The sequence below is a fragment of the Mauremys mutica genome, chromosome 3 (genome assembly GCF_020497125.1).
Source record: "Mauremys mutica isolate MM-2020 ecotype Southern chromosome 3, ASM2049712v1, whole genome shotgun sequence".
NCBI classification, from domain to species: domain Eukaryota; kingdom Metazoa; phylum Chordata; order Testudines; family Geoemydidae; genus Mauremys; species Mauremys mutica.
This window is the reverse complement of record NC_059074.1, coordinates 56576487-56590696: the sequence shown is the minus strand read 5'-3', so window position 1 is coordinate 56590696 and position 14210 is coordinate 56576487. Positions and strand designations below refer to the sequence as shown.

The 14210-nt window shown below is 39.7% G+C and overlaps 1 protein-coding gene across 1 annotated transcript in view; it reads left to right on the top strand.

The window, feature by feature from the left end:
• The window catches only part of COL9A1 (collagen type IX alpha 1 chain), a 102462-nt gene that overhangs the window by 11651 nt on the left and 76601 nt on the right, over positions 1–14210 (top strand). The window contains exons 5-8 of the mRNA XM_045010285.1: positions 272–668; positions 11440–11523; positions 12266–12286; positions 13694–13768. Coding sequence (XP_044866220.1) covers positions 272–668; positions 11440–11523; positions 12266–12286; positions 13694–13768 — 577 coding nt within the window. The remainder of the gene's footprint in view (positions 1–271; positions 669–11439; positions 11524–12265; positions 12287–13693; positions 13769–14210) is intronic.

The window sequence follows — 14210 nt, the reverse complement described above, 5'->3', positions numbered from 1 at the left end:
GCCTCTGATTGCTTGAGCCATCATGGACAGAGAGGCTTGGCATGAACATTATGTAATGTAGGAAGAGCCCACACTGATGAAGTACAGTTTCTTTTGCCAAATGAGGAGCAACACGAATGGCTGAAAAAGAGTTCCCCTCAATTTCTCCTCAGCGGAAGGATAGTAGTTGTAGTATGGTTCCTTTGAGTGATGGACTCTTATTTCTCTCAGAGATGACAGTCATAGAGGACTCCCCCACAAAAACCAATCTACTGTGCTTGATCCTATACAGGTTTTTGTATCCCAATGGATTGCCTGATGAATATTCCTTTCTAACTACATTTCGGATGACTGGAAGCACACTTCAGAAAAGCTGGAGTATTTGGCAGGTCCAGGATTCGTCAGGAAAAGAACAAGTTGGAGTGAAGCTTAATAGTCAAACAAAGGCTCTTGAGTTTTCTTATAAAGGGCTAGATGGAAGTCTCCAGACTGCAACCTTTTCACATTTGCCTTTTTTATTTGATTCCCAATGGCACAAGGTTATGGTCAGCGTGGAAAAGAGTAATGTCACTCTTTTTATTGACTGCATTATGATAGAATCCTTACAGATAAAGCCCAGGGGCAAAATCAACGTGGATGGCTTTGCTCTGCTGGGAAAACTTATAAATAATCCTCAAATTTCAATTCCGGTAAGTTTCAAAGTCTTCTATCACAGAAAAAGTGCTAGAAAATCTTCTCTCTTGTAACATTTTTTCTGGTGAACATATCTTCAAATATCTTGTGACCAAGGGGTTTTAAAAAGTACAGACCAATTTAGGGTTAAAATTAAGTTTTAGCTCTTTATTCCAATAAAATTGAATCAAGTCAGGCTTATAATGCAGCAAATTATCTTAAGATATTTTTGTTGTCAACCATATTATTTTTGTGAGAAGACTAAATCAAAACCAAGGCATAAGTTTGAAAGGATGCAGTGCTTGGCACAAGACAGGCCTTGAAAACTAGCAACAAGGTGCACATTTTTAACAGAGAGGGTAATTAACCATAGAAATAAAATTACCAAGATGAGAGGTGGATTCACCATCACATGAAATCTTTAAATCAAGTCTGGATGTCTTTCTAAAAAATAAGGTCTAGCTCAATCTGAATTTATGGCTGGTACAGAAAGTACTGGGTGAAATTCTATGGCCTGTGTTATGCAGGAGGTCAGATTAGATCATCATAATAGTCCTGTCTGACCTTAAAAGCTATGAAAACAACATGCCCTGAATATATGTCACAGATAATACCCAATTTGATGGACTATTAACCCTAAAAGTTTCATTTATCTTGCACTAGTATATGTTTTGTTTCTCCTTGCCTTTTTTGCGTTCTCTTTAAGACGAATAAAGAAATCAGTTGTTGGGAATGGGAGGGTGTGTGTGTGTGTGAGGTTCTAAGCATTTCACTCTAATTGACTATGCTTCATACTATATAAATACCTCAACATTCTTTGTTATTTAGGGGGTCCAAGGCACATTTAAATGTGTTGTTGGAATATATTACTTAGAGTAGTATAATTTTTAAAGAAATAAATTGAGTTTCCTAGTCTCCTTTTCCAATATTTATCGTACAGAATAGCTTGGCTTTTTATTGGTGTACTATAAAAATATGTTATTTTAAGATAAATTCTTTATCATTTGTTGTCACTATGATTCCTAAGGAGAGTTGCTGGTATAGCTCTGTTAGAAAATTATGCTGGCCTTTGAGCCTTTACAAGGATTTATGCTCAAGATTTCTGGTATGTTTTTCAGAGGCTAGAAGTTCATGTGGCTTTACATTGTACCCTATCATTCTTTTTTATCTAAGGATAAACCAAATAATCCATTATAGAAACTAAACAATACAGAGTACATTATAGTTTGAAAATGGAAAAAAGACCCTCTTGAAAATAGGCCTTGCCAATTGTTTGTGATAAACCCCCCACCCATTAGCCCCTTACTGTTCAAATTCTAAATGCTCCGTCTAGATTCTCAGATGAGATAAAACTGGTGAAGCTCCAACGACTTCAGTGGTACTACTCCAATTTATACCAACTGAGGATCTGGACCCAAAGGATCTCAAAGGTATTTAGTCATCTAACTCCTGTGGATTTCCCCAGTATCCTAGTTATAATTATAGGTCAGTTATATAAATCAGTGTTTTATCATAGGTTAGCTACAAACTTATTCTTGTTACTGAAAACAGAAAGGAATAAACTTCAATAAAATAGTGATTAATTGACTGTTGATACAAAGTGCTGAGCTCCCATAGCTCCCACTGGTTTTAGGGAATTGAGGATGTACAGCACCTCCCTGTAGGCACTTGCATTTTGCTGGAGCTGACCCTCAAGCTACAAACATAGAATCATAGGAGATTAGCATTGTAAGAGACCTCAGGAGGTCATCTAGTCCAACCCCCTGCTCAAAGCAGGAGCATAAATCAACTAAATCATCCCAGCCAGGGCTTTGTCAAGCCAGGCCTTAAAAACCAAGGATGGAGATTCAACCACCTCCCTAGGTAACCCATTCCAGTGCTTCACCACCCTCCTAGTGAAATAGTGTTTCCTAATATCCAACCTAGACCTCCCCCACTGCAACTTGAGACCATTAATCCTTGTTCTGTCATCTGCCACCACTGAGAACAGCCTAGCTCCATCCTTTTTGGAACCCCCCTTTAGGTAGTTGAAGGCTGCTATCAAATCCCCCCTCACTCTTCTCTTCTGCAAACTAAATAACCCCAGTTCCCTCAGCCTCTCCTCATAAGTCATGATAAGTCCCCTAATAATTTTCGTTACCCTCCACTGGACTCTCTTCAATTTGTACACATCCCTTCTGTAGTGGGGGGGACACTAAAACTGGACATATTCCTACTTAATTTATATGTTTAAATAGGTTAACCAGTCTGAACCAATTAAATGGCATGTAACATCTAAAAGGCAGCCCTTATCAACATGCAGTGCACAGAGGTAGATTTGTTCCATAGCGCAGATTAGGAGAATTGCTTAAATGTAGTGTGCTATAGCCAATGGCCTTGGTGTTCTAAAAGATGTTGCCTACATTTTTTTTCTGCTTATGTTTATGCTGTGTATTTGAAGTTCAAAAGGTGGAACTCCTGCTACAAATGGTCAGTTAACACAAGCAATTGATGTACTGAAGTAGGGCCTTGAAGAAGCAGAATCAGATTGAAAGAATATAGGTGGGGAATCCTGCAATGAAAAAGAGACATAAAGGAAGTGAAACTTAAAAAAAAACCAAAAAAAAAAAACCTGTACCAGGTGGGTTCAGAATATACGTAGAGTATTCTTGGTTTACTTTAGTATAAATTTAACAAACAGCAGATAACATGCTACCTGTCAGATACAGAGATGTGGGCAGTCAGGGCTAGTGTTTAGAGCAGGAGTTGGTAACTGGAAGTAGGAGCCCAGGGTCAGAGCCAAAGGTCAGATGCCAGAGCTGGAAATCAGGAATTGGAACCTAGAATAAGAACCAAAGTCCAAGGCCAGAGCTGAAGTCAGGAAGAGGGTCAGAAGCGGTCCCCTGAGAGTGAGGAAGGGCTGGGAACAACTATGGGTTTTAAACAGCCAGCACCCTACTACTGTTCTTAAGATCAGGCCTGCTGATCCCCTTTACCAGTCCTCTGTTGCTCACTAGGCAAGTAGAACTAGTGATCCCAAGCTCAGCTACAAGCTCTCATAAACAAATATGAACACAACAAATTAGTAATCTTACAAGACCCATCTGTGTTACCTGCCCTTCCTACCATGGGATCCTCTTCAGTTTTTTTATATACTGTAGTTGCATACAGACCCCTCCATCTGCATTTTCTGAGAGCATGAATTTGAGAGTGTGAGCATTTCTCTCATTGTCACTATTTTAGCAAATATTTTCTCCAGTCTCCCTGAGAAAGTTAAAGAGCATCTTGCTTCCACTTTTCCTCCAGGATATTATGAATTCTCAGGTCTTAAAACTCAGCATGTCCAAAGGAAGGTGCATATGAGCTGGTACCTTTATCAGTGTTTCTAACACTTGTAAGGTATATTTATAGGACAATTCTATAGGCTAAACTTCACAGAAAGAACTGGAACTTAATGCAGAATAATATTTCTCTTGTGTGTATGCAGTGAATATAGTGTAAAAGAAACTGGAACACAGAACATACCTACAATCCTAGCTCCACTTAAGTCAATGGGAGCTTTGCCATTGATCTAAGTGGGGCCAGATTTTACCCCTAATGTTGAAAGAATGCTTATATATGCTTAATACAGCAAATACTTTGCTGAAGAACATTCGAATAGTGTATAAAGTTAACCCTTCTAATATATAAATCCCCTTCTACATGTAAAGACATTGTTTACAAGAGTTCGGTTCAATATACATTCCAATTACTAAGGTTGCCATTGATTGTACTGGGAGCCCCAGGCATATATGAGTGATAATCTGGTTTTAACTTCACTCAGTGATTACTCTAACTGAGGCATCTCATGTTTCTGAATAGTCTCAATTTATTTTGCTCATTTGTGTTGGTGATTTCCATTTTTCGCCTGCTATTTGGCATGTATTTTCCTCCCAAACACTCCCTTCTCACGCATTCCGAGTATCCTGTTGCATACTGAAACACCCCAATAGAAGACACTGATTTTCTGTAAACTACATGGAAGAAGATTGTATTGCAGGATTATACAGTGTAACTCTGAAAATTGACCCTACATAACCCACATTAAAAATACCACTGTTTAGGCTGTGTATCAAAGAATTAACGGAAGGACCTAGGGGGTTGATTAACTGCTCTTTTACACTGGTGTAAAATCAGTGATTTAAGTGAGAGGAGCATCAATAAAGATCAAAAGGATCTCAATACAGATCTGATTAATTGTATTTTTACAGCTGTATTACCTTTTGAATCACCCACTAGATGGCAATAAAACCAATGAGGCACACACAAGTCAATTCACTGAACAGGTAGTTCAACAGATTATAGAAAATGTTTTAGATTTATTCTAAATGCAGTGGAACACATTTTCTTAAACCATATCAGACAGCTAAATGTTTCAGTGAGAGTTGGCTCTTGTGCTATTGTACATCAAATACTACCTTGGAATCTCAGGCCTCATTTAGATCCCACTTATGCTTAATCTACCTCAGTTCTTGCACAGCACAGATAAAACAGTAGCATTTTTGGCTCTATTGTTAATGTTTTGCAAGCCTGCTGGCATTTTACAGATACCTTAGGGAATGAGATCACGTACAGAAAAATAGAACTAGCCCAAATAATATATATTTGCTATTTAAATATATAATAAATTAACCTCCCTAACAATATTGGAAAATGGATGTTACTCTATTAACCATTTAATTCCTATAAGACGCTAAATTATTGCATTTGTAAGAAACCAATCACTATAGTATCTAGGCATTGTAAAATGGTGTGCTTTGTGTATGATTACAAAAGAATTCTGAAATGAATGGGTTTTAGCAGGCTCTGGACATGATGAAGTAATCAGTGGACATTAGGGCCCAGTTAAACCATTTCCATCCCATAACCATAATTCTATAATACAGGTATATGAAATTAGATATTCTAAATCAACCATAGTAAAGATGAGAGTGACAAGATTTGTTCTGGTTGTGTGTGTGTGTGTATATATATATCAAAAAAACATAGTGGTAAAAATCACACATCATATACTGCATTTGCTTTAAGAATAATATTTGATAGAATGATTCAGAAAATAATCTTTAGCTAACCATAATTAACTTTGTGTTCAACCTTATGCAACTTTTTTCTCAGGTGTATAATCCCCTGGACATTAATGGAACTGCATGCATGAATCATTTCTATTTACATGAGTAAAGCTTGCAGGATTGACCCCTTATTTTAAAATGCACTTGTCGCAATGTCTCTTTCACATATGACTCCATTATCCACTGCTAAATAACACACTAAAATAGTGAAATGAGAAAAGCTATTTTAGTAGGCTTAGTTTATATTAGTTCTGAAATCTCCATGTTCTTTTCTGAGCACCTCAATTCTGCATTTCTCCCCTAATAACTCTTTGTGCTGATGTGTATGAGAAGAAAGTATGACAAAGTATCCTCATATGAGTGCAAAGCACCCTCAAAATATTTTTCTGATGTAAGGAAAACAGTGTCGTCTTTCATGACCTATTCAACAGAATATAATCCATGGTCAGTTTGGTTATGTGGGAAGAAACCTATAAAGCAAGGCTGGGCTGCAGATGCTCTTTTTAAAAACTGTCACTCTCTTTTCTTTAATGGGCTCCAAGCCAGCTGTAGCTTTGAACAATTCACTCATAGTTAAACTTTTTATTTTCATTTTAAAAACAGCTTTCATCTAAGCCTAGTTATACATTACATCCAAAAACAAAAAAACAAACACATTAAGGTTGCAAAGTCAAGTATTCAAAAGTTGGGAAGTGCCAGAATTAAGGGTGCCAGTGCAACCTTAATTTGCATCCCCCTCTTCCTTCGCCTTTGGGAGTCTGTATTATGATATAGTCTTGAATTACACGGTCATTTTTTTCCCACAGGACCCCTCCTCATTCAGTGAATGGTAGTTATTCAGTGTTTTTGTTTAATGGGGCATTTCTACGGTGCTGTCACCATACTATCTGAGCTCTTCACAAAAATGAATGAATGCATCTTCACTACACCCCTGTGAGATTAGCTGGGGAACTGATACACAGAGTGATTAAGGTCAAAATTGTCAAGTATTCATCAATTTTGGATGTACAATTTGAGATACTGAGGGCCTGATTATTTTGTGTTTAGCATTATTTAGCACTTTATATGTCAAACCACAGCTCCCATTGACTTCAGTTGGAGCTGTAAGTGCCCAACACTTCTGCACATCTGTCCCCTATGCTGGGCACCCAGAAATTAGACACCTTTTAATATATACGCATGCCTAGTCTTTACAGCATTAAATTGTTAATATTTCAACAAGCGCCAAAGGTTAGGAATGCGAGGGAGTTAAAACACACCGAACACTAAACCAAGGAGTTAGAGTCAGAACTGTGAGATGCTTGTGTTTCTTATCAGTTTTTCAAACAGTGTTTCTCAATATAACACAGCTGGTCCCAGCCCCTTCACTGATCTCACTGTTTCCCAGGGCTTTGTGAGACAATGCTGCTTCTCAGTATTTTCCACTCTGAGATTACCCAGAAACCTCTAGATGCTTGACTTCAGTCAGGTTGGCACAACTGGTTTTGTGCTACATCTTTATTCAGGCCTAACACCCCCAACTTGGGTCATCAGCAGGGTCCGGACTTTTAGAACCATAACACAGACTTCTACCACTTGATCTAATACAGTAAATGGTGGTAGTGGTAGACTGTCATCTTCTATGTGGACCATCCATTAGAGCCGAGAAACATACTTTGCCGGCAGATTTCACAGCAGGGGAATGTAGAGACTCAGGACTCCTGAATTCAGTTCCAGGTTTTAGAGAGGAGTATCCTCTAGTGGTTATAGTATCATCTGCCCCATCTATGCCAGCCTGTCTGTGTTCCCCTTTCCTTCTATTCAACCACTTGCCCACTGATTCCGCCCCTTCCCCCTCTGTTTTAATCCAACCAGGTGCCCAATCCCTCAGCTCCTGCTCATCTCCTCTTCTGCTTCTATCTAACCCCCCCACTTCCAAATCTTCTCAGCTCTGGTTCCACATGTTCCTATCCAACCCCCACACTACAGCTTCTGACCCTCTCCTCCCTGCATCTATACACCTGCTACACACCCCAGCTCCTGACACACTCCCCTCTGTTGCTATCAAAATTTATGCTCAAATAGTTACAGTTTGACAAAGCAATAAACAATTGAAAACAGGATCTTATAATGGAAAATGTCAGGCAGCACTGCTAGCTACATCTATGATATCAAAGAAAGAAACTCTTTGGAATATCAAGGATGGTTAATCTTTTGATGCCTAGAGTCAAGATTTCCCTTTATCAGTATTGGGATACATTGAAACCAGAGTCATAAGGTGTAAATATGAATTTTGAATGTCTTATTCTTATTATTTTGTGTTATAGCCTTACCAATGCTTAACGATAATTTACATCATGCAATTATGTATATATGCAATTGGCTCTGGTTAAAGCAAGCAGGGAGGTTTTAAAATGATTGTTGAAGAAGTGAAGTAAATAAGTGACTCACAACTAGGGAAGGAGAGTAAATATAGAGAACAATAAAGATTTGATTGCAAGAATTTCAGTAAAGGCAGAATCAAAGTTTGACATCTGTAGTATGCAAGGTCTTGGAAAATTTTTTGAAGGAAAAAGTAGTCAAGGACATTGAGGTCAATGGTAATTGGGACAAAATACAGCATGGTTTTACAAAAGGTAGATCGTGTCAAACCAACCTGATCTTCTTTGAGAAGGTAACAGATTTTTTTAGACAAAGGAAATGCAGTGGATCTAATTTACCTCGATTTCAGTAAGGCATTTGATACGGTTCCACATGGGGTATTATTAGCTAAATTGGAAAAGATGGGGATCAATATGAAAATTGAAAGGTGGATAAGGAATCGGTTAAAGGGGAGACTACAAAGGGTCATACTGAAAGGTGAATTGTCAGGCTGGAAGGAGGTTACTAGTGGAGTTCCTCAGGGATTGGTTTTGGGACCAATCTTATTTAATCTTTTTATTACTGACCTTGGCACAAAAAGTGGGAATGTGCTAATAAAGTTTGCAGATGACACAAAGCTGGGAGGTATTGCCAATACAGAGAAGGAGCGGGATATCATACAGGAAGATCTGGATGACCTTGTAAACTGGAGTAATAGTAATAGGACGAAATTTAATAGTGAAAAGTGCAAGGTCATGCATTTAGGGATTAATAACAAGAACTATTGTTATAAGCTGGGGAGGCATCAGTTGGAAGCAACAGAGGAGGAGAAGGACCTTGGAGTATTGGTTGATCACAGAATGACTATGAGCCGCCAATATGATATGGCTGTGAAGAAAGCTAATGCGGTCTTGGGATGCATCAGGCGAGGTATTCCAGTAGAGATAAGGAGGTGTTAGTACCATTATACAAGGCACTGGTGAGACCTCATCTGGAATACTGTGTGCAGTTCTGGTCTCCCAAGTTTAAGAAGGATGAATTCAAACTGGAACAGGTACAGAGAAGGGCTACTAGTATGATCTGAGGAATGGAAAACCTGTCATATGAAAGGAGACTCAAAGAGCTTGGATTGTTTAGCCTAACCAAAAGACGGCTGAGGGGAGATATGATTGCTTTCTATAAATATATCAGAGGAATAAATACCAGGGAGGGAGAGAAATTATTTAAGCTCAGTACCAATGTGGACACAAGAACAAATGGATATAAACTGGCTATCAGGAAGTTTAGCCTTGAAATTAGACGAAGGTTTCTAACCATCAGAGGAGTGAAGATCTGGAACAGCCTTCCAAGGGGAGTAGTGGGGGCAAAAGACATATCTGGCTTCAAAACTAAGCTTGATAAGTTTATGGAGGGGATGATATAATGGGATAGCCTAATTTTGGCAATTAATTTGTCTTTGACTACTAGCGGTAAATATGCCCAATGGCTTGTGATGGGATGTTTGATGGGGTGGGAGCTGAGTTACTACAGAGAATTCTTTCCCGGGTGTCTGGCTGGTGAGTCTTGCCCACATGCTCAGGATTTATCTGATCGCCAAATTTAGGGTCGGGAAGGAATTTTCCTCCAGGGCAGATTGGCAGAAGCCCTGGGAGTTTTTTGCCTTCCTCTGCAGTGTGGGGCACGGATCACTTGCTGGAAGGTTCTCTGCACCTTGAAGTCTTTAAACCATGATTTGAGGACTTCAGTGACTCAGACACAGGTTTGATACAGGAGTGGGTGGGCGAGATTCTGCGGCCTGCATTGTGCAGGAGGTCATACTAGATGATCAGAATGGTCCCTTCTGACCTTAAAGTCTATGATTCTATGATTCTAAGAATTCTAGCAATTTTATGGAGGTGGCAATTGGCGAACTTGAGGACATAGATGTGGTAGTAAAGGACTTCAATCTCTGAAGCATTAATGAGGTACAGTATATGGAGTAATGTGGAAACGAGGAAGTCAACATAAGGAGCCAGATAGGAATGGAGGGATCTAAGAATGAGCCAAGGGGGATGTAAGCTGGGTTCTAGCTGCATAGAAATCATGACCATGATTGAAGAGGCCAATGAGATTTCCCAAAGGGAGCAGAGAAGATGACCAAGAAGCATTGAGGCATTGAACAGTGGAAAGGTTGAAGGGAAGATATGTGACATCAATCAGCAATAAGAAAGAATCAGGGAAACAGGAGTCTAACCAGGAAATGAAAGTCCTAAAGACTCATACTTCTTCCTTGAGGTTCTCAGGAAGGCTAGATCTCGACCTTTTCCGTATTACGAATATATTTTACAACAGAGAAAAGTATCATGCTCCTTCCTTCCCATTCCATCTGGTCATAAAGAAGGGAATGTTGTGACCCCCCCTTCACCTGTTTTGCAGCCTGAAAAAACATGGAATAGACCATTCATTAGCTTCATGACCACAAAAATCATGTAGAATGAGATGGGGAAATGATCTAAGATCTCACAAAAAGAAATATTATGCATGTGTACTAATATAATTTACATGGATGTACCTGTGTTTAATGTACCATATGGTACATTACATACCAGAGGACATACCTCTGAAGCTATATACTGCATCTATTCACCCAGTCATTTCCAGCAGAGGGTATGTAAAGCACACTTTCCTCATCTATGCAGACACATAAAGGATCAGTTGTTAGTTCTTAGAGGCAAAGAAGTGATTTTATTTCTGGGTCATTTTACAGAGTCAATGTGAAAATATTGAAGAAGATGTGAAATCTCACAAAGGTATATCAGCCCGCCCCAGAATGTTTCTAGTGTATATATGATTCAGGTCTCTAGAATTCCTCCTACTTAGATCTTCGACTCCTGCATTCATTGTCAGACCTGTCATTCTTTATCCACATAGCTTTCTAGTCCCAGGAAATCATTTTGTGAATGTGTGTTCATTAATAAAACAACTTCCACAGCATAATATAAACATGAAAGAACACCTGTTCTTGGACATGACCAACTGTAGACTTCCTTCTCCCTTAATTCATACAACAGGTTTTATGCTCCTTTCTAAATACACAAACAGATGCTAGAGCAAGGGAAGAGCCGAAGATAACTAGCTGGTCTGTTCTAAAGAAGTAAGCTCCAGCACCTGATACCATTCAATTGTTGAGCACCTGCTGTTTATGCTTAATGTTCCAGGAACTATAAGTGTTATATGTGTTATATATCCCTTTGAATCGTATCTCTTCTTTTCTACTACACAACTTTTAAAACCCAGAGATGGCTGATCAGAGTGGTCTTATTCAAACCTGGCAAGCATGAACATCTGAAATAAATCAATCTCATTTTATCCCCTTCACTAGTTTGAAATCCAGTGGATGCTGATTCATTGCGACCCTCTGAGACCACAAAGAGAAAGTTGCAGTGAACTTCCAGCCAGGAGACAGGTAAGGGGCTTCCTTGGCCTTACATTCCTAATATTCATACTATCATTGAGTCTACATCTTTAACCTTTTCCTCTGGGTCGCTGGCAGTTATCAGTCTCCTCATTTTTCTTCTGGTTATAGATGTCTATATTTAACATATGTGTCTGGGATTTGGTGCCTTTCAAAACGGTCTCATGGTTTTAACTCTTCTCTTGCTTTCTTACTTTTTTCTTATCAAACTACCTAAGGCAGTGATATTTAAAATGTGTGCCTCTGTAGGGCGTGGGGCTCTTTGCAAGCACCATGGCCTAGCTTTGCTTTTCTCTCTTGATAATTCATGCAGAAAGTTAAGGGATTGCTGCTGAGGACCATGGTCAGAGCAGCAGCAGCAGCAGCAGGGCAAAGGGTTAAAGGAGCTGGTATCATTCAATCCCCTCCCTCCTAGCATTCAGATTTCCTCCAATCCCCATTACCCTCCTCTAAAGCCATTAATAAACAGAAGAAACAGATGCCTGTAGCAGGGCTTACCTTTCTGCTGCTGCTAGTGGAGTCACTTGGGGGGAATTGTATGTCTTGCGGGTCCTAAAATCCATCAAGAGCAACAGAGTGGAAAACATTGCTGGCCAGCAGAGAAGTGACCATGGCTAGCACTGCTCGGGGCAGGGGATCGTTACCTTTAGGGGTTTTTCTACAAATTATGTGCCTTTGCCTGGCTCAAGTAAGTTGTACCTGACTTTTATTATACATTTCTTATTCATTGCAGATAAGCCAGACTACCATGGAGGTAAGTTTTAAGGAAAGAAAGCCTGCTCAGTGCAAAGAGAAAGGGTCTATACAAAGTCCCTGGGAAGCTGAGGACAATCTCCTGTCCTTTTGTCTGGGATCTGATGCCTTTCAAAATCCAACAATCTCGTGGCTGGGTTGTCTTATCCCAGCAGTGGTGGCTGTAATTGTATTTTATTTAAACTGAAATCACATTAGCATTTCAAAAGTGGAAAAAATAAGTTAAGCAAAGAGATGTAGATGCAATGGTTGCTATTGCTTTGAACAGAGCCTTTCTATGCAATGTGCCAATGAGCAGTGATATGGCACGGTTTAAACTGCAAGTGAGAATATCATCAGTTTAATAAGAACTTGAGAGGGTGCTCTAAGAAAGAAACATTCCTAAAATGCCAGTAACATTGGAAAAAGAGCAGGAAGGACAGGGGCTATAGCTAGGACTGCCTGAATGGGACCGGAGATTTCAGACTCTGGCAGCTCCTGCCAGACTGAGTGCATCACCTCCTCCTGTAGGGGCTTGAGGTTTCACTCACAAAGCCCCCATTGTGAGGTTTGCTTTGCCCGGCAGTTGGAGCTTAGTAATAAAGAAAACAGTCCAGTATATTATAAAACTCGAAGGTTACAAACATTCTTTCAAAGAACGCATTTCTTTCGGTTCAAACATACCCCTCTCAGGAGCCCAGCCTGTGGAGAAGGCTAATTATAACCAGGATTGTAGATTTTAATGTACTTGTGAGGACAGGTAACAGGAGTTTTTTTATAAGGAAAAAAATGTTATTGCAGTGAATATATTCAGAGCAGAGAAGGGCTGTATTTTTAAACTTTTCTTCCTAACACAAACTCTTAAGAAAAGTCTCTTCTCTTTAGGCTGAATGAGCTTGTTAGAATAGGTGTGGAGAATTTCAAAGCGTTCTTCACAAAGAACATTATTATTTTTCCTTCACTGTTTTTATATTGATTTTTCAAGGACCGGGCTACTGAATTTCGGATGCAACTATTACCCCCAAACCTTTTGCCCCGCAAAGCCCAGATTGTACTGTACAGTTACACAGTGACAGATACACTGGCATGCCTGTTTTGTGCAGTGGGTGAATGACAATAGACGAGGACAGGGGGAGTTTTTGAGAATTTGTACTCCTGGTTCAGATGTCAGTGGACATGTTGGCAGTCACTGAACAAGGGGGAATGCAGTTCAGTGGGTCAAAATGACAATTACTTTAATCATCAGGTGCACAAGACCAACTGTATGGTCAGCTAAGAGCCCTGGTGACTGAGGATCCTACTTAGAAGCCTTTGGAAGTTCTTTCCCTATGGGCTGATCTCCCCGTTCTTGTTCCCTTACCCCCGAGGTGCTGCAGGTTTTCTGGGATCTGCCCACTGTCTAATTGCAATTTGTTTTATTCCTTGTCAGAGAGGCCCCCCAGGTCCACCAGGCCCCCCAGGTCCCCCAGGTCCACCAGGAGTTCCTGGCATCGATGGCATTGATGTAAGTGTCTCCCATGCATGAGTCACCACAGCTGGCAGCTAGGAATGCGTCCTGCACACACCTGAATTATTCTTACTACATTAGTATTAGCCCTTGGGATCCTTTGAATTTGGCAGCACTCTCTAGTGTCCTTAATAACCTTCATAGGAATTATTGTTCAGCATCAGCTGAAAGAGTGATGGGTGTGTGGGGTGGTGGTGGTGGGGGGAAGGCAGTCTGGTAGTCTGCAAAAAGGATTACATGGGAGTATTTATTACAGTATGTGATAGGAATCATATGCAGTTATTCTTGATAATCTGTAAAAACTATACAGGATTATTCTTGATAGCATACAGTAGGTCTATAGAATTATTCCGCATAATAGGAACTATATGGGATTACACAATAGAAATGAATTAGGGATCATTCCTGATCATCTGTTTAACATTGCACATGGGTTTAT